Source organism: Denticeps clupeoides, unplaced genomic scaffold, assembly GCF_900700375.1.
Source record: "Denticeps clupeoides unplaced genomic scaffold, fDenClu1.1, whole genome shotgun sequence".
Taxonomy (NCBI): Eukaryota; Metazoa; Chordata; class Actinopteri; order Clupeiformes; family Denticipitidae; genus Denticeps; species Denticeps clupeoides.
In genome coordinates, this window is record NW_021629847.1 from 30,555 (window position 1) to 48,220 (window position 17,666).

Genomic DNA, 17,666 nt, shown 5'->3' on the forward strand with positions numbered 1-17,666 from the left:
ACCGCAGGTACATAAATTGGGGACCGATGCAGGAGGAGCGAGGACCCCAACGCCGTTTAAAAAAAAAAACTTTTATTACAGATTAAAAAGTGAGGTGGGACGCGGGACGGAACTGTCCGCGGTGCTGAACTGCGCTCCATACGCGCGTCATCGAAAGACTGGACACAAGTTGAAAGCTTTTTTTTATTAATATTATTATTATTTATTGTCCTCGTACAAACATCCAAGTGAGATTACACTATTTTATATTCTATAACGTCATGATATTCATACATTTATAAGATCCAACACGCACGGGACACCTTCCTATGACCAAAGGTGAAATGATACATTTTTAAATCTTTTTTTTGTACAAATAACCATAACAACCATCATTAGTAGTATTCCTTGTCCTTGCAAACAGTAAAAAAAAGAAAAAAATATTAGTTAATATTTTCCTAGTGGTCCTGCATGAGGTAGTGTCCTTCACATCTTATTAGCCTTCCAGGAGAGGTAGGAATTCCAGGCCACGGCTACGATCTGGACCACGGCCAGCCTGCAGCGGAGAAGAAGGTCGGCTGGTGTCAAAAGGTCCTGCTTGGATTATCCAGAACCAGCAGGATGCTGGTCCTGAACGGATACATTAGCGGGGAAAAGTGTTGCACACTTAAGTCATCAACCTAAAAGATTAATTCCCCAAATCTAATCTAGAATATGTGGCTCCCTCGAGGCACAGCTAGGTAAACTAGGTACAAGGGCAGGTCTTTCATCTCCAAATACTTGAGTGGCAATAAAAATGTTAATCTAAACACTTAAGACAGTAAAGGACAATTAAAAAAATTATAAAAATGTGCTTGGTCGTCTGCATCTTTTTGGCAGTGTTTGTTGTGATGAAATGATAATGATGACGTGACGGTATCTGCCTCAGCATTTCTGCACTGAACCTCACCTGTGGTGCAGTGGCACAAAGTAGAAATTGGCAATCTGGACGGCTGGCCATATCTAGAGAAAGAGATCACTTTATTACATGATATATATATATATATACACACACACACACACACACACACACACACACACACCCGTCCTGTGTCATCGTACAAAATCCATCTGCTGCTGTAGACATGTGAGTGCAGCCAAGAAAATTGCGTGTGGAAAAATCGAAAATGGACTTAAAATAAAAAGTTTAGGTTTTCAGCTCTGACAAATGAGGAATGCTGAAATTATTTTCAGTTTTAATTCAGAGGATCAGAAATACAGATACTCTCTGCCCAGTGCCACCTTAGGTGCTGACAAATTGTTGCCTGATTGGTTGGCTAGTTCTCATGGGGGTGTGTCTGTATGCCAGTAGAGTATATTGTGTGTACAAAAAGATTGTGTATTTTAACTAAATTTGTTTTGTGCTTAAAACAGACTTGATAAGTGTTTCATGAATTTGGATCCACACGTAATCATGATATGCAGACAGATATTGAATTCCTCTTTAAAGTAATAATTACCACATCAACCCAAATATAAAAGACACTTCAGTTTATTCAAGACTAATTTAAAAAAGCTTTTTTTTTTTAATTATGAAAAAATGATCTAGAGCCCCATAAACCTGATGAAACTATGCCTATGGTCTATACCAGCTGTCAGCTTCTACTGCTTCTGTGTTTATTTTACAGTAGATGCTGCCGCCCTCCCCTCATGCCAGCCCTTTATTAATAACGTGTGTTGATTAAATGGAATTCCAGTGCGGTCGACTTACATAATAATTCGTGATCAAGGCATCGGCGTAGTCCTGTGGAGACCAAAACAGAATTACACGCTCGGTAAAGGTCATTATCGTTTTCCTTGCTGCTCGTTCACATGTCTGCGAGTGGTCTCGTCTTGTGTAATTTCTCTGTTTGACCCCAATCCGTAAGCGAAGGATGAATCCCTGTGCTATAATTACACCCGTCACGTGTGAATAATGCCTAAACAATGGAACTAATCGGTGTGAAAAAGCAACGGCTGGTTCGGTTAGCGTCCCACCGCACCCTCTCGTCCACCCCTCGCCGGGGGGGGGGCCCTGCCGAGTCAGTAACCCCGACGGCGTAGCGGCGACATATTAAAATCCGTGTAAACCGCCGGTCCCGTCCTGCAACTCGCGACCCGGCGTCTTTTGAAAGGTCAGCCCGGCTGAGGCTGGTATACAGAAAAGCCAACAAACAGGCAATTCTGGCAAAGTCGCCAGGTTAATGTTTGTGTTCCTCGGCTGAGGTGTTGCAATTAAGAGCCATCTAAGGTGAAGCCACCCCGAGGCTGACACGTCACCGCGCTGCTTTCTCAACCGCGGTGACGCAAGGACAGCCTCGATCCCATTCTGTGTCTGTAGCTTTACATGCTAATGAGGAGCAGAGAGGCGGAACGAAGGGGACAGCGGCCAATAGAAGTGAGCGGGCATTCGCGGAATTGACGTCACCAACCATTCACCAGCTACAAAGTTTGGCGTGGACAGGAAGGCGTGATGGAACAAAAGAAAATATATATATATATGTACACATTTGTGCTCAATTTTACATCCAATCACTGTGCAAATGCTGAGCTTTGCACATTTTCAAGCCATGACGTTCGGCGGAGGTACGTTTTTAGGGGAGGGGTGGGAAATTCTCTGGGCGGACAAAGCATGAGAAATGGGAGGTAACCTTTCCCCTTATGACGACATAAGGGGACAGATTCCAGATCCGACTCTGTGAACAACGAAGTAGTTAATTAATGTTAAATAATCTCGTCCCTAGGCGCAAATAAGGGGAACTTTAACAAAATGTTCTAGAACACAATGGGAGTCAATATGGACAGGCACCAATATTCCTTTACTTGTGAGACGACAGCGATGATGATGATGATGATGTGCACTTGACCTTGACCTTCAATATTAACTCAACTCAAAGTGCTTAGCAAGGTGCTATCAGCTTATGAAGCGACTCTTCGTAATATCACTTAATGAAAAATAAAAGAAGGGGGGTGGGGGGTGCAAGACTGCTCTCTCAAGAAATATGGATCCACGTAGACCAGGACAGGAATTTTAAAATAATTCTTCTGTAAGGACGTGAGAAATTTGATTATGAGTTATTATTATTACAGTTCCTACACAATTTATGACAATAAGGTTTACTGTCAGTCTCAACAGACGACTGTTGCTTCAGTGGTGATTGGTTCCGGTTTCTAAATGCAGCACTGCCCATGGCTGCGATGCGGATGAGGATGATGGGTTGTAACGAGTGGACGGAGGTACACAGAGCCACAAAGTGCTCAGGTGGAAAATTCCCAGCATCCCCCGAGACGGCGTTCCTTGTGTCCCCCCTTTAATTTCCCCTCCGCCCACCATTTAGAGCATTCCTCATCTATTTTCCGTCTTTTCTGACATTTTTGCGATTGACCTTTCAGCCTCATTTTAACTCTACCACCTTCCCTACATAAATTAGAGATGATCCACCCCTCCCTCTCCACCCATTCGGAAGTCCTGTACTACAAGGCATGAATCACTGTTCACTGGTTCCAGCAGCCTTCCCATCATCAGAGGAAATAGCTTCTAATTTTAACCGAGCCCCGGATAGAGGTCACCTGCTGTTCCCAAGAACAAAATGCCGCCCCACTCCTCCAGCAAAGAGGGCCGGAAGAAAGGGATTCCATGAGCTGAGGTGTGCGTCCGCATTTTAATTCCCTCCGCACTGGTGAAAAAGGCGCAACGGCACCCACCGCCCTTAGCAACGAGGGATGGTGAAAGGTGCGGGGACAGTTTATGGTAAAATTGGTAAACATTTAAGGAATACTTCGGTAATTGCTGAACTGTGCAATACATAGATCTACATTTACGGCATTTATCAGACGGATTTATGCTGAATTCTTTTTTTGGGTCTTGCATTTTTTTTACATTTTAGAACATAACTGAAGACACAGGACTATTGTACTGTACAAAAAGTGGAGACCTGGCCTCCACAGTCACCGGACCTGAACCCAATCCAGATGGTTTGGGGGGAGCTGGACCAACAAGTGCTAAACACCTCTGGGAACTCCTTCAAGACTGTTGGAAAAGCATTTCAGGTGACGACCTCTTGAAGCTCATCGAGAGAATGGCAAGAGTGTGCAAAGCAGTAATCAGAGCAAAGAAACTAGAATATAAAACATGTTTTCATAGTTTTGATGCCTTCAGTGAGAATCTACCAAGTTATGTCTGTGCAGATACATTTACATTTACAGCATTTATCAGACGTCCTTATACAGAGTGACTTACAATCAGTAGTTACAGGGACAGTCTCCCCCTGGGGACACTCAGGGTTAAGTGTCTTGCTCAGGGACACTGTGGTAGTAAGTGGGGTTTGAACCTGGGTGTTCTGGTTCTTCTGGCGAGTGTGTTACCCACTAGGCTACTATAGTGTGTGTGTGTATGCATACATATAATACATATACATATGTATTATATACATTTCAAATAGACAATGAAGAGTCTTGAATATTACAACAATAATAACTGCAATATTTTCAAATAAACAAAGCGCTGATAAAAAGTAATGTTACCCATGTGTTTCCCATGTCCATTCTGACCTTAAACACATTCAATGGTGGCAGAATAAGAAGTTCTCACCCTCTTCAACTTGGCCACGTTCTGCTCCATAGACAGTTTATTAAGAGTCCCGGAGATTCCAAGGAAACACCCCAGGAACAACGGAGCGAAGCAAACCTGTGGGCGCATAGGCACAAAATATCCCATTGAAGTGGGTTCAAATTATATTTAAAGTGATGTGATTGTCATTGTGAAACACTGCAGCACAGCACACGGTGACGCAACAAAATGTGTCCTCTGCATTTAACCATCACCCTTGGTGAGCAGTGGGCAGCCATGACAGGCGCCCGGGGAGCAGTGTGTGGGGACGGTGCTTTGCTCAGTGGCACATTGGCGGATCGAGATTCGAACCGGCAACCTTCTGATTTCGGGGCTTCCTTACCCGTTAGGCCACCACTGCCCCACATTTCATTTATTCTCAGTGACTGTTGCAACAGCGTACGTCCCCAAACATAGAAAGTCCATGACGCCACGTTATTAATGTTCCAGCGGGAAATTAGATAATTGGATGATTGTGATGACGTGTACAAAACTAATGCCCTTCAAAACAACTGATTATATGAGCAGTGCACCCGGCAAACTGACATTTTCCTGTCCTCAGGAAACATACTGGATTTAAGGGTTTTTTTTATGGCTTTCCATGGCTTCACTTCATGGTGTCTACAATTCATGTCCAAAACTTTGACATAAGAAATGGCCTGTGACTAGAATACATCTTTTTCAGACTGATTGCCTCCATTTTTGAAAGACAATAAACATACAAGCCTCAAAAAGCAAGTCGTGAATGCTTCACTAGATGAAGCAAGAATTTTGTGGTCTTCTAGTCGACACTAATCAAAAGGCAAACTGAACTAAATTAATTATCCCACAAATTAAATATCGAAATTGAAACAAATAATACGTCACCCCTCATCGCCGATTTGGTGCAACGATGCACTCATCTTGCAATGGTAAGGGTTTCTCACGATTTACGGTTTTCTACACACAAACTATGATTAAAAATGTCAACTGTAAAAATCATGACTTGGTTCCCTTTTTCCCATGTAACACACACACACACACACACACACACACACACAACCTTCTTCAGGCTTTCTGAGTGGCTGCTGAAAGTATGCTAGGTGGCTTTAGCAAAATCCTTCAAAAAATGCCATCACAGGCAGCACAAACGTTGGTTTTTTATGCTGTGAAACGTGCCTGTAAAAAAGATGGCAGAAGTCAGTTGTGAGGGACTCATTATCAGTGAGAACAGTTGAAATTAAATGTTCAATACGGCTCAAAATGTTTTCGTGTGAACATCTCAAACCCAAAAGGACAGAAAAAATTGTTTGAAACTTGATGCAATAAATAAGGACTTTACTTACCTAGTAAGCATTTACAAGAAAACCCTGCCATGCACTTCTAAATCCTGAAAGGCCCCCAATCTAGGGACAGACTCCTGAGGGGAGCACAAAAATGGGTCTCTAAAATTAAATCTTTTTTTTTTTTTTGTAATCCCTTCCACGCTCACTTTGCCATTGTCACCCTCATCCCGCGCATTTCGCTGGCGCCGAAATCACATTAGCGCCATATTATGCAAACGCACATTTGTTTTCCCGCCCGTCAAGGCGAGGATTACTTGACATGCATGCAGGGGGTGGGGAGGGGTGTCTCCAACCCGAAGGTGTACTGGATCTCTGGAGCTTATCCTTGACGGAGCAAGAGACAGGGGTCCGTGCAAATCCCACAGGAGTCTCTGTCGTCATGAGCTTTTCGTGGGACGGTCTGAAAGGAATGACGTCCGGATGCTGTAGCAACGTTCCTGTGGCTGGAGGGGGCCAGTTCTTCACATATCTTGGAGGAATAAACATTGAGGTGTTTACAGGCTTACCTGGTCGGCGAGCATCTTCTTCAGGGCGGCTGTTTTGGTCCCTCCTTTAACAAGGTTATCCAGCACCTTGTACCACCCGCCCACCACCGGGCCCTAGACAAGAAACGTGCAACGTTACTGTTCAGAGAAGGCCATACGGAATTTTACATACAGTATGTCCCAATATATTATATATAGATTTAAAATGGGTAATCCATGATGATGTGTGCGTGCCGTGTCAACAATGCAGAGGCAACGAACCATCAAACAGGAACAATCCTTTAATGCACAGTGGATTATAATGTGGCCATTTGCTAAAAATATGCACATTATCTTATTTTTCTGGCTCAACATTTTTTTTCATCTTAAAAAGGTGCCATGTGTAAAATGCCAAGGGTGCAAGTAGGGCAGAATGTTATATGGGTTGACCACCCCGTGGTAGTAACAATCTTTTTTTTTTTTTGTATACTGTATAGCCAGGGGCAGTGGTGGCCTAGCGGGTAAGGAAGCGGGTTCAAATCCCGAGTTGGCAAGGTGCCACTGAGGTGCCACTGAGCAAAGCACCGTCCCCACACACTGCTCCCCGGGCGCCTGTCATGGCCGCCCACTGCTCACCAAGGGTGATGGTTAAATACCCATTTCGTTGTGTCACCGTGTGCTGTGCTGAGTCTTTCACAATGACAATCACTTCATTTAAACTTTCGGTATGGGCCAGTATAGCCAGTGCTTGTAGTGCAGGGGTCACGAACCCTGGTCCTGGCGTCAAACACTGACTGGCAGGGCGACTGTAGAGAAGGAGGAGACAATTTGTCTACAGTTTTGTCTAAATCTATTGAAATCTGTTTAATGGCATCACACAGCACCAGTGTGGGCTTGTCCATGGTCTTCGTCGTTGTTGGAAGGTTGGATGCTTTGGACTCTGAACTGCTCAACACGTAAAAAAAAAAGCGTAAAAAAAGATGTGGAGGCGGAATTATTTGTCGTACGTAACGGGAGCATGAATGGGCCTCCATTCACAGTTGAACACTATTTTTCCGTCCTCATTAACACGCTACTAGCACACCTTATTACTTAATTGTTAAGTAGAAAGTTTTCGCGGCCTGTGCGGCACATTTCCAGGTGTCCCTGTGCTGGCATCTGGCACTGGCAGGATGACGCACTACTGAGGTGTGCGTCACGCTGCTGTCAGCTCCCTCTCCTCCTACTACGCACGTGTGTGTGTGTGTGTTTTCTTTACACCAACACTTGGCTGGTGTGAAGTTACTTGACAGAAGCGCACCGCACCGCAGTACACAATGTGCTGGAAAGTGGGTCTGGTAATCACGCCGGGGACGCGCCGTCACACGGAAGACTCACGACGAAGAAGAAGCCGATGCTCATCATCTTGGCGGTCCTCTTCACGTTGTGGCTGGCCAGGCCCCGCCTCTCGATCAGCTGCTGAGAGATGACATCGCCAACGCCGACCAGAGAGCCTGGGGAGAGAAAGAGAGAGAGAGAGAGGGCCGGCGGTCAGGACATCCGCAGATGAGGAGGACGCCGCTCCGCCGAACTGCTCCATTAATAAACCCAACTGGCTATTACACGCGCGAGAGGGGCACGCCCACGCTGCTCATCTTTCTCCGCGCTTGTTCACTTTATAAACTCCTCCGGGCGGCATGCGTGTAATTTCCAGGGTATCTGAAACAATCATGTCCCCCAGTAGCTACGCCCACACCACAGCGACAGTGGCGGTGACTCACCGACTTTCACGAGTGAAGCTGACGCTCGCCCAACACTCCATTATTTATTTGTTTGTTTGGTTTTTTTTTTTAGATTTGGGGGTCAAGTGGAGCCGGTGAGACGCTGTAAATGGCGCGTCCGGACCGACCCCTCGCCACAAAACTCAACGGCTTAGCGGTATTTCACGAAGTAGCACCTCTCCCGCGCCTGACATTTAAATGTCGGACCTAAAATGAATGGCCCCGCATCTTGACGTACTAATGAAGGCCAATTACTCGCGGGGTGTATGCAGGGGATTCTCCAGGCCACATTTACCCACCCCAACTGTGTGCAGGAAGACACACTGCAATTGGTCCCCAGGGCTGAAGCCCCTGGCTAGAACTTTACAAAGCTGCATCAAGAAGCTGCTGCAGTGTACAGCTTATGTTGTCAGTCTTTGTCGCAGCTGAATTCCTAAATTGATTAAAAAAAAAAAAAAAGAAAAAGTGAAGTGATTGTCACATGTGATACACAGCAGCACAGCACACGGTGCACACAGTGAAATTTGTCCTCTGCATTTAACCCATCACCCTGAGTGAGCAGTGGGCAGCCATGACAGGCGCCCGGGGAGCAGTGTGTGGGGACGGTGCTTTGCTCAGTGGCACCTCAGTGGCACCTTGGCGGCTCGGGATTCGAACCGGCAACCTTCTGATTACAGGGTCGCTTCCTTAACCGCTAGGCCACCACTGCCCCTAAGCGGCCCCCGTAATCAGAAGGTTCCCGGTTCAAACCCTGATCCGCCGAGGTGCCACTGAGCAAGGCACCGTCCCCACACACTGCTCCCCGGGCGCCTGTCATGGCTGCCCACTGCTCACCAAGGGTGATGGTTAAAAGCAGAGGACACATTTTGTTGTGTCACTGTGTGCTGTGCTGCAGTGTAGTGCAGTGAATTCATACTATATTTATATAAATCGTTTATACAGTCAGTACTTGGTTTGGCACTGAAGCTTTTGACATACCCCAGTGTATGTAAATCTTTCTCTTTCTTTCCTTACAGAAATTTTCTACCCCAATTTCCTGCCCAACACGGCTTGAATAGCACATACCTGTAGTAACACCTTAGTATGTAACCACATGGCTAACATTAGGCCCACAGCCATAAACATCTACTTTTTCAAGATGCATTGCCCTATATGGCCTTTACATTGCAAGAGATGCTAGATATTAAATCGCAGCGCGTCCTGGAACCGCGGACGTAAAGCTGTTGAGCTAAAAAAAACTGCCGTGCTAACAGGGCTAGCATTTTTGGTTTTTGACCCGTTATACTCCTCAAACGTCTTGCACAGCAGTCGGCTCGTCTCTCCCTCCCTGAGCAGTAGCACTTGACAACATAATGATGAAGGGCTGACAAGTTCGGCCTTATCAGGGCTCATAGTTTTGCTACTCAAACTCTATAGAAGCCGAGTGAGTATTGCTGGTGTCTTCCTCTTGTAAGTCGCGTTGGATAAAAGCGTCTGCTAAGTAAAGTAAAGTAAAGTAAAGTAAAATGCAACTCCAAATGAAACCACGCGGGGGGACAATGACCCTGCAAACTCCTTAACAACTGCGCTAATACATCACGCTGGGTGTGATTTTCCTGGGGGAAAATATACGTGTCCACAAATTAAGTTGAAAATGTTAATGACTGTTGACCAACAGGTCCTCAAGTTCCCGACTGACGCAAATCATCCTCGTCTAGGTCAAACTCTCCCAACAAACAGACGCAAAAGAAGGCGAAGCCTTCCCCACAGCCCATGGTACGAGTGTCCGGTCTTGACTCGCGGGGCCATTCATCAGAACGGCGGGTCCGAATGAATGGCCGCTGATGAACGTGAGCGATGGAGACTGATGCCAGATAGGCCACGGGACACCATCGTGTCTGCACGCTCGCCGGCCGTGCCAATCAGATTGACGGAGCTGGCCGCTGGCGTCTCCTGAAAATGTCACAGGTCCCTCTCCCTTTCAAAGTGACTTGCAGTGCTCGGGGCCATCGATTTGCCTCTAATCAGGGCGTGAGGGAAACAACTGAAGCCGGGCATTAATTATGCATGCGTAAACCGTGCCCTTGTATCGAGAATGCTCGGCGAATGCTAACTTGAAAGGCAGGTGCGTGGAGATAAAAGCAATACATTCCGATGACAAAACCCTGGTCGATAGTCGGCACGAGGTGTTTGCTGGGAGAACTCAATTCATATTATTTACTCAAGTATATATATGACAGAAGGTCAGAGGTAAAGACATTTTACATTTACATTCAAGGCATTTGGCAGACGCCCTTATCCTGAGTGACTTACAACGTGCTTTCAAGTTACCATCGATGAAGAGATCAATTCCGGTTCATTAGGACCCCAACTATGAATACAATCTTTTTATTCACTCTTGTTGTAGATTCTGTACACAAGTAAGACAATAGGAACGTTACAAGTTCATCTAAATATTCTCTAAAGAGGAAGGTTTTGAGCTGCCGTGTGAAGGTGCTCAGTGACTGAGCTGTTCTGACCTCGAGGGGAAGTTCATTCCACCACCGAGGGGCCAAGATGGAGAAGAGTCCAGATGAATGTCTTCCTGGAGGGACCAGGCGAGCAGTACTGGAGGCTCGGAGTATACGAGGTGCAGTGCGGGGTGTAATAAGGGCTGTGAGGTAGGATGGTGCTACTCCATGTTTGGCTTTGTAGGCCAGCATCAGTATTTTGAACCTGATGCGTGCAGCTACTGGGAGCCAGTGGAGGGAGCGTAGCAGAGGGGTGGTATGGGAGAACTTGGGAAGGTTGAAGATCAGTCGTGCTGCTGCATTTTGTATGAGTTGTAGAGGTTGGATGGTACTTAGAATATTAGGTAGTTCTCTAATGAACTAATTTCTTCCTGTATTTTCTTTCCATTGCATATTATTTATTAGTATGCACAATGTTTCACCTTGTATTGTGATTGGATGAGATTGGTGCTTTCTTTTTATGCATGTTGTTGGATTGTTTTCTTGTTCTTCTGGTCTCAGCGTTCACATAAACCCTTTGACGTCTGAATAAACCCGGCATGTTATTACTGCAGTAAACACATGAAATGGCCCTGCCAAAGGGCACTAGGGGGTTAACAAGTATCTGCCACCTATCAAATCACTGACTCTTCGGTGATTTTATGTTTTCCTGTTAAGAAATGACTGTTGTAATAGTCATTCACATATCCACTTTTATTCCATTGTTCCTATTTTAATAGTTGACTAGAACACCGGAAAGCTGAAATCAAGCTTGGAATAGTCAGCCAAAAATTTGTAAAATTAGTATAAATGTAAAAACAAAACAAACTTTTTGTTTTTTTATGGGGAGCCTCTGAGAGCAGATTTGGGGAGCCGAGGTGGAAATCTGGTCCCTTTCGGAAGACATTGCCCTAAATGGGCTTCAACCAGAACAGTGGTGCAGAAAGGCAGCGGGAGGGGCGGCGTGATGAAACGCTGCACCGCCAGCAGCGGAGCAGTGGCAGCTGCCATCACCCCAAGTATCCTTCAAGAAGGCTGTATTAACACACGCAGCAGGAAAACCGCAGGCTGCAGGAAGATTGTCATTCACAGATTTAAAAAAAAAAGAAAAACTCTCTTTCTCTTAAGGCGGGCGGAGACACTAATTTGTTGTAGGGCATCTGGTCGCGTGGGTTTGAGTCCCTTTCGAGGGACGGGCCTGTGCAAATCGATTCAAAGTGATTGCGAGGGACGACCTTTATCCTATGATGAAACACTATCCAGATGAGACGTGGTGTCTTCCGGAATGTTTGATGTGAATTATGGAAATCAAGAACGGCTAATATTTTGGATTCTATAGTTACGTGGGGAGGATGGGAAGCCTTTGCGGGCATGCCGTGAGTTTCGTCATAAGGCAACCGTGCTTCTCCGGCAGTGGTTATCTGCAGATCATCCAAAAAGGCAAGATGGACCGGCGACCAACACTCAAGGGATGACAAAGTACCAGTGATTATCAAAACAGTAATGGCTCAGGAAGCAGATTAGCGTGAGCGGAACACTTTGTGAGATTACCGCGCGGTGAAGCGGGATGTCCCATCGCGGGCCGGTGCTCCTCGTGACGTGGAGTTGCCATCGGGGTGAGGTGGATGGGTGCGTGAGCCTGAGCTGGCCTGGTACCGAGCTCACTGCTGCTGTAAAAGTAGCATTAATTAGCAGCTTCACTCGTTTCCAAAAGGGTACCTGGGTTCGTTATTTTCCACCTTACAATGGATCCCTATGAACTTTGGCAAATAAATAAGCAGGCTGAAATTTCGTAGGACAGCTAGTGCCTCCGACTAGCACAAATATTGTCGTTTAAAAAGGACAATTCTGCTATAATGACAGAGCTCAGGAAAGGCAAAGAAGCCTCTTTTACGTGTCCTAACCTTTTCTTAAAATGTCAGGGAAGCTCCTAAAAGAAGGCGACTCTGGAATAACAAGCCGATGAGAGACTGGAACCTTTCTGAGGCTTTTACTGGGTCATCTTAAAATACAGGTACCTGCTGGCAATTGTGAATCGGAAACGACTAAGCACAATAAAAACACACGAACTCGGTCCTCATCGCTGTCAAACGGCACGTTAAAAAAAAAAAAAGCCCATTTCCATTTCAACAATGAGGGTTGTTTCAGGACCCGTACGGAAAAGGAAACCACGGGAGGTATTCTCGGGTTATGTAGTAACAAGTTATTGCTTAGACTGGATCTATCTACAGACGCATGGAATTCTCCTGTATCTATTCCTCCACTGATAGGCTGTGCGCCATCGTTCCGACAGATTGATAATGCGATGGTGCTAGCAGTCCATTTAGACCAAAATCTTCCTTTGTATCGTCTTACATAATTTTCACAACCCATCGGTGGCGATTGTGTAAGTTTGCACGTTTGAATTCACTTTTTTTATTTACCGTGGAAAGGTTAGTGCTTGATGTATAACCCTTGTTGCCTGAGATGTAGAAAGACAGGCACTTAGCGGTGCAAGTTTGAATCCCGGCTCGGACTGCACGTGTTCCACCAGGTCCTCTGGTTTAATCCGGCTGTCCAAAGGCATGCACCCTAGGTGAATTATAGCTGGGAGATATGGTGAAATGCACTTATTGTTTTCCCTCCATGATGTTGCACTGAACCGATAACCGTTTTCAAAGGTAGCATAACTTTTGTGCTAATGGGCTAATACGAATAAATTTTTTTTTTGTGATTGAGAAAAATGCCCAAACCATCAATATCATATAATCGCTCAGCCCTACTCTGAATCGTGGGAAAACACTTTGAACTAAGTCTATTTTTAGATCTTTATATATTTTCTGAGAGCATCTGCACTGAAAACTGAAGGAAAAAAAATTCAAGCCATATCCAACATCTTTTTCAACATGTGAGTGTACAGTAACACATGGAAGAAAAAGGTAGACTCAGACCGCATGTGACAATGTGCCCAGTGCTACCCCGCTCTAATTGACCTGAATTTTATCACGATCATTAATCGCGATTGAGTAATAAGACCAGCCCAACCATGGACCAAATCCGGAAGTAAAGACTGCTAAAGTTTACCACTTGCCTTCAGAACAATCTGTTCAGGATGGGATGCCAAAGGAAGCAAAATGCTGATATCAGCACAGGCGCTCAGTGTGCCCGTCCTTGAGGAAAAGCCTCTGGGGTCTTATAGCCGTTACTAACGCATCTCGAGCCTAAGTGAAATTACGTGTAATAGATTTGGCAGGCATCCCTGCCTGGCCCTGGTGGGACATCCACCGAGGCCAACCGCGGGGTCCAAAGCCAGCTGTGCACTAATGTTGCCTACCGTAATGTTACTCAGTCCAGGAAAGCACACCGTCGTGTGCAGGGAAACCCCCAGCTCAGAATGATAATGACTTTCTTGTCATTGGACCAGCAGGCGCTGCCGGCCCTTCCAAGCCCAGTCATGGTCAGTATTCGTTTATTCATGACCAAAATGAAGATCAGGGGTGTCAAGAGTAATGTTGTTTTAGTCAACAAAATTTATGACAAAATATCTTCGTCAACTAACCTTTTTGATGTGATTAAGACGAGAAGTAAATGCTGGACTTGAATATATCCTGTTATATTGTTGACTAATAAGAACAAGACAAAATATGGTTTACAAGATAAAAATTATACTAAAATGTCTCTTCATTTTTGTTGACAAAAATTAGACAACATAATTTCCTTACTTTTAATCGTGTTATTATTCCAAGGGTTCTGTTTCCTATAATTTACAATTGCAGCATTAATTAGATTTCAGGACACTTGTGGTGGTTTAGCAGATGTCTGGGAGTAAATTATGGAACGATGTTTGGATGCACCTTCTTTACAATGAAGTGGGAAAACAAATCAAAATGTGTCGTCAAAAACATGGTAGAAATCAAGAGCGTCTTCCGTGTCTGAAATTCTTTAGTCTATAAGGTAACACTAATATAATAAAAAGATAACCTTGTTTTAATTATGAAATTGGTTTGACAAAAAAATTTAGTTTTTGTCTGACTAAAATGCTCAGACATTTAGTCAAATTGACTAACTCTAAAATGATGCAAAGAGTACACTAAAACTAAAATTTTAAAAAGTCGAGAGGGGCAGTGGCTTCGAGTAAAATCAAGTGAAAGTCTGAGGTCTGAAGTGCCAGTCTTTGAGGTCTAGGTTTGATTGTGGGACGAATCCCACACAGGTAAGGAGAGCAGTTAAGATGCAGAATTGTGTCCCCCATGCTCATTCTTTAAGGGTCTGCAGTGACCCACTCTGCAAGAATCCTGCTTGTGCAGAGTGGGGAACATATTTCCGCACAGTTGACACTGCTCTATATATAAACTAGTCTTCACCCCCTCTGATGTGGGAACAATAGTGGTGAATCATTGCACAAGACCGTAATCTTATTATATAAACTTCTTATTATATAAACTTGCACCCCTCAACTCCTCAGCCAGCGAACACATCCGGCCAAATTGGGGGTGGGGCTTCAAATGGTCCAAATGGAACGTCAACGGGAAGTCGATGCATGCGACCATCACACCCTGGTCAGCTTTGCCAAAAAGTGACAGGGCGGCTTATCTCGCTGCTCTCCGTTTTGCTGACGCTCTTCGGGCCGTCCAATCGTCCCCGACTTCAATTCTAAACAACCGTTAGTGGCGATTTCAGGCAAATTTTGATAAAAAGCAGATCCGGGGCAAGTCAGAGATGCAAAATGCACATCGATGCACATTTGTCCTTCATCAAGTTAATGTCCAAATTTGCATGATTGTGAATTCCAATTTACGCATTTGCAAGTTGACCGTCAAGTCAGATTTCATCTGTGCACAGCGAGTTCTTACTACTGTGTTTTACCTGTGACGTGTTTGTGGAGCAACCGTGGGCAAAATGATGCTCTGCCTATCCATGCCATCTTGTGTTTGAATCGAGAATTGTGCGCAGGAAACACAACATGTTTCAGTCCTTCATGACAGAAGCATCCAGAACAGTCAGGATGAGACACACACAATGCAAATATTTACTAGTATGCCCTCCAACATTTTCGGGAATGACAGCAAAATGAAATATTTACAAGCGGCGGGCACTTTCGACTTCAGGGGGAAAGATGGAAGGCCGTAAACATTTGTGCAGCATGGTTTCCGAGATTGATACGACCTTCAGGTCACCAACGTTTACAGTAACAATCTTTAAAAAAAGCGCCATTTAGACGGAAGCGGGAAAAAAATAAAGAGTCAACAAAAGGGCGGGGTTTTAATAGAAACGACTCAGACGGTATGTTGCCGCTTTGCACTTACCGGCTGTGATTATCTGCACCTTCCAGGGATGCTTAGACATCAGGGCCTGATAGGATCTCCATAAAGTGGCCATGCTCCTGGCTTCAAAACAGGCACCTTCAAGAGATGACAGAAAAATGAAAAAAATCCTACAACAGATTCCCGCCACAAATATGGTAAACAAAACACTGGCCACTTTATTAGGAACACCACTGTGTTCTATCATTTCTGGCTCAAAAATCTTTAGACTCTGACAATCATATTGAAGGCAAAGCGGGTAGAACCAAGTGGCAGTGAGGGGAAAAAAAACAGACAAAGCTTTGGTTTAAGATTTAGGAAAAATGTGGGGTTATTAGCTATAATAGGGTTTAGGGTTTGTGTACATTCCCAGGAAACAGTGCCATTTTACAACTGCACGAGTTTACATATTAATGCATTTTGGTAAAGAGCGGCGGATAAAGTAAATGCTTCATGTATTTAGTTCTGAGCATATGGACCAGTGGCCCTTAAAGACTTTATTGTCATTGCACAATCATACTTTGTACAATAGTACAATGAGATTGTGGGCCTGCCCACCACCCGTCAGTGCTAAAAGCTATTTAGTCGAGAAATAGTCAATGGCCAAGCAGGGTTGTCGGTTCATATCCCAAACCACCATGGTGCCCCTGCAGCGCCCACTGCTCAACTAAGGGTGTTGGGTTTAAATAATCGACTAGGGCAGTGGTGGCCTAGTGGAAGTGGCCCCATTTGCCAGTTCGAATCCCTATCCACCAAGGTGCCACTGAGGTGCCACAGAGCAAAGCACCGTCCCCACACACTGCTCCCCAGGCGCCTGTCATGGCTGCCCAATGCTCACTAAGGGTGATGGGTTAAATGCAGAGGACACATTTCATTGTGTGCACCGTTTGCTGTCACTTCACTTTATAAAATGAAGTGCATCACAATGCACCAAAATCACATGAAATTTTATCACATGGACCACAGCCTTTATACGCAAAGGTTTCAGAGGGTTCAAAACTCGTTTAAACGCGGAGCTCGAGGCGTGACGCTGTTTAACTGTGACGTCATCGCGCAATCGTCGCGAAGTCCGACTCGGCGACCTAATTAACGCCACGTGCCTGTCTGTGGGCTGATAATTAAGCCAATCATTGGAAATAAAAAACGGCACTCAATCGCGCAGACGTTATAGTAACGTTGGTTCTTTTAATGAACGCACACGCGTAGTAAATAAGCAGGTACTACACGCACGCATTTTAACGAGTTCGCGCGCGACTCGCGTTACTTAGACAAATCGTTTTTTAAAAAAGTAGTTCGGGCCTAGTTTTGAAAAGTAGACCTCGTTTTGAAACGCGCCTGAACAGGACGACGGACGGTTCCCTCGACCGCTGCGTTACTTTGCGTACTTTAACACCAGAAGGAAGAAACAGTTTTTTAAAAAACAGTGAGTAGCGTTAGTGAAGCTACATGCCTGCTTGCAGCGCCGGTCGCTCCGTGTTGCCAGGTCCCGAGCCCTGAGCGCTGCTTGAACGCTACGCCAAAATACGCGAATACTCCTCCAAATAGAAGCTTAATTTGACACGTGACCTTTAGCATAGGCTCAGGTTAAAAATATGGTGACCACATCTAATAAATGTATCTTGGACACGTAAAAAGCCCCGTTGGCATAAAATAAGCGGACGTGGCAACACAGCGCAACGTCACTTCCACCGAAAATAAAAGCGGAGCTGAATAAATGTCGCCCTCTGTCGGGCAGAAGCAGCAAGGCAGTATTTCACCCGG

The 17,666-nt window shown here is 45.1% G+C and overlaps 1 protein-coding gene across 3 annotated transcripts; it reads right to left on the reverse strand.

The window, feature by feature from the left end:
- Positions 1 to 169: 169 nt before the first annotated feature.
- LOC114775941 (protein Mpv17-like) lies at positions 170 to 17,540 on the reverse strand. Of its 3 annotated transcripts, none has more exons than XM_028966627.1 (8): positions 17,356 to 17,540; positions 15,909 to 16,004; positions 7,773 to 7,888; positions 6,438 to 6,530; positions 4,589 to 4,684; positions 1,730 to 1,762; positions 929 to 981; positions 170 to 535 (listed from the first exon to the last, which is right to left on the reverse strand). In XM_028966627.1, exons 2-8 carry the CDS (start codon positions 15,979 to 15,981, stop codon positions 466 to 468), a joined length of 534 nt encoding a protein of 177 aa, XP_028822460.1. In that variant the 5' UTR covers positions 15,982 to 16,004; positions 17,356 to 17,540; the 3' UTR covers positions 170 to 465. The 3 variants fall into 3 exon arrangements, with proteins under 3 accessions (XP_028822460.1, XP_028822461.1, XP_028822462.1); XM_028966628.1 differs by lacking the exon at positions 17,356 to 17,540 and adding an exon at positions 17,224 to 17,304; XM_028966629.1 differs by lacking the exon at positions 17,356 to 17,540 and adding an exon at positions 12,175 to 12,293.
- Positions 17,541 to 17,666: the final 126 nt, after the last annotated feature.

Coding starts and splice junctions, on each gene's coding strand:
- LOC114775941 (XM_028966627.1), bottom strand. CDS start 15,981: ATGGCCACTTTATGGAGATCCTATCAGGCCCTGATGTCTAAGCATCCC. Junction 1,763..4,588: donor ACGTGGCCAAGTTGAAGAGG/GTGAGAACTTCT, acceptor TGGTCTCCACAG/GACTACGCCGATGCCTTGAT. Junction 982..1,729: donor CCTTGATCACGAATTATTAT/GTAAGTCGACCG, acceptor CTCTTTCTCTAG/ATATGGCCAGCCGTCCAGAT.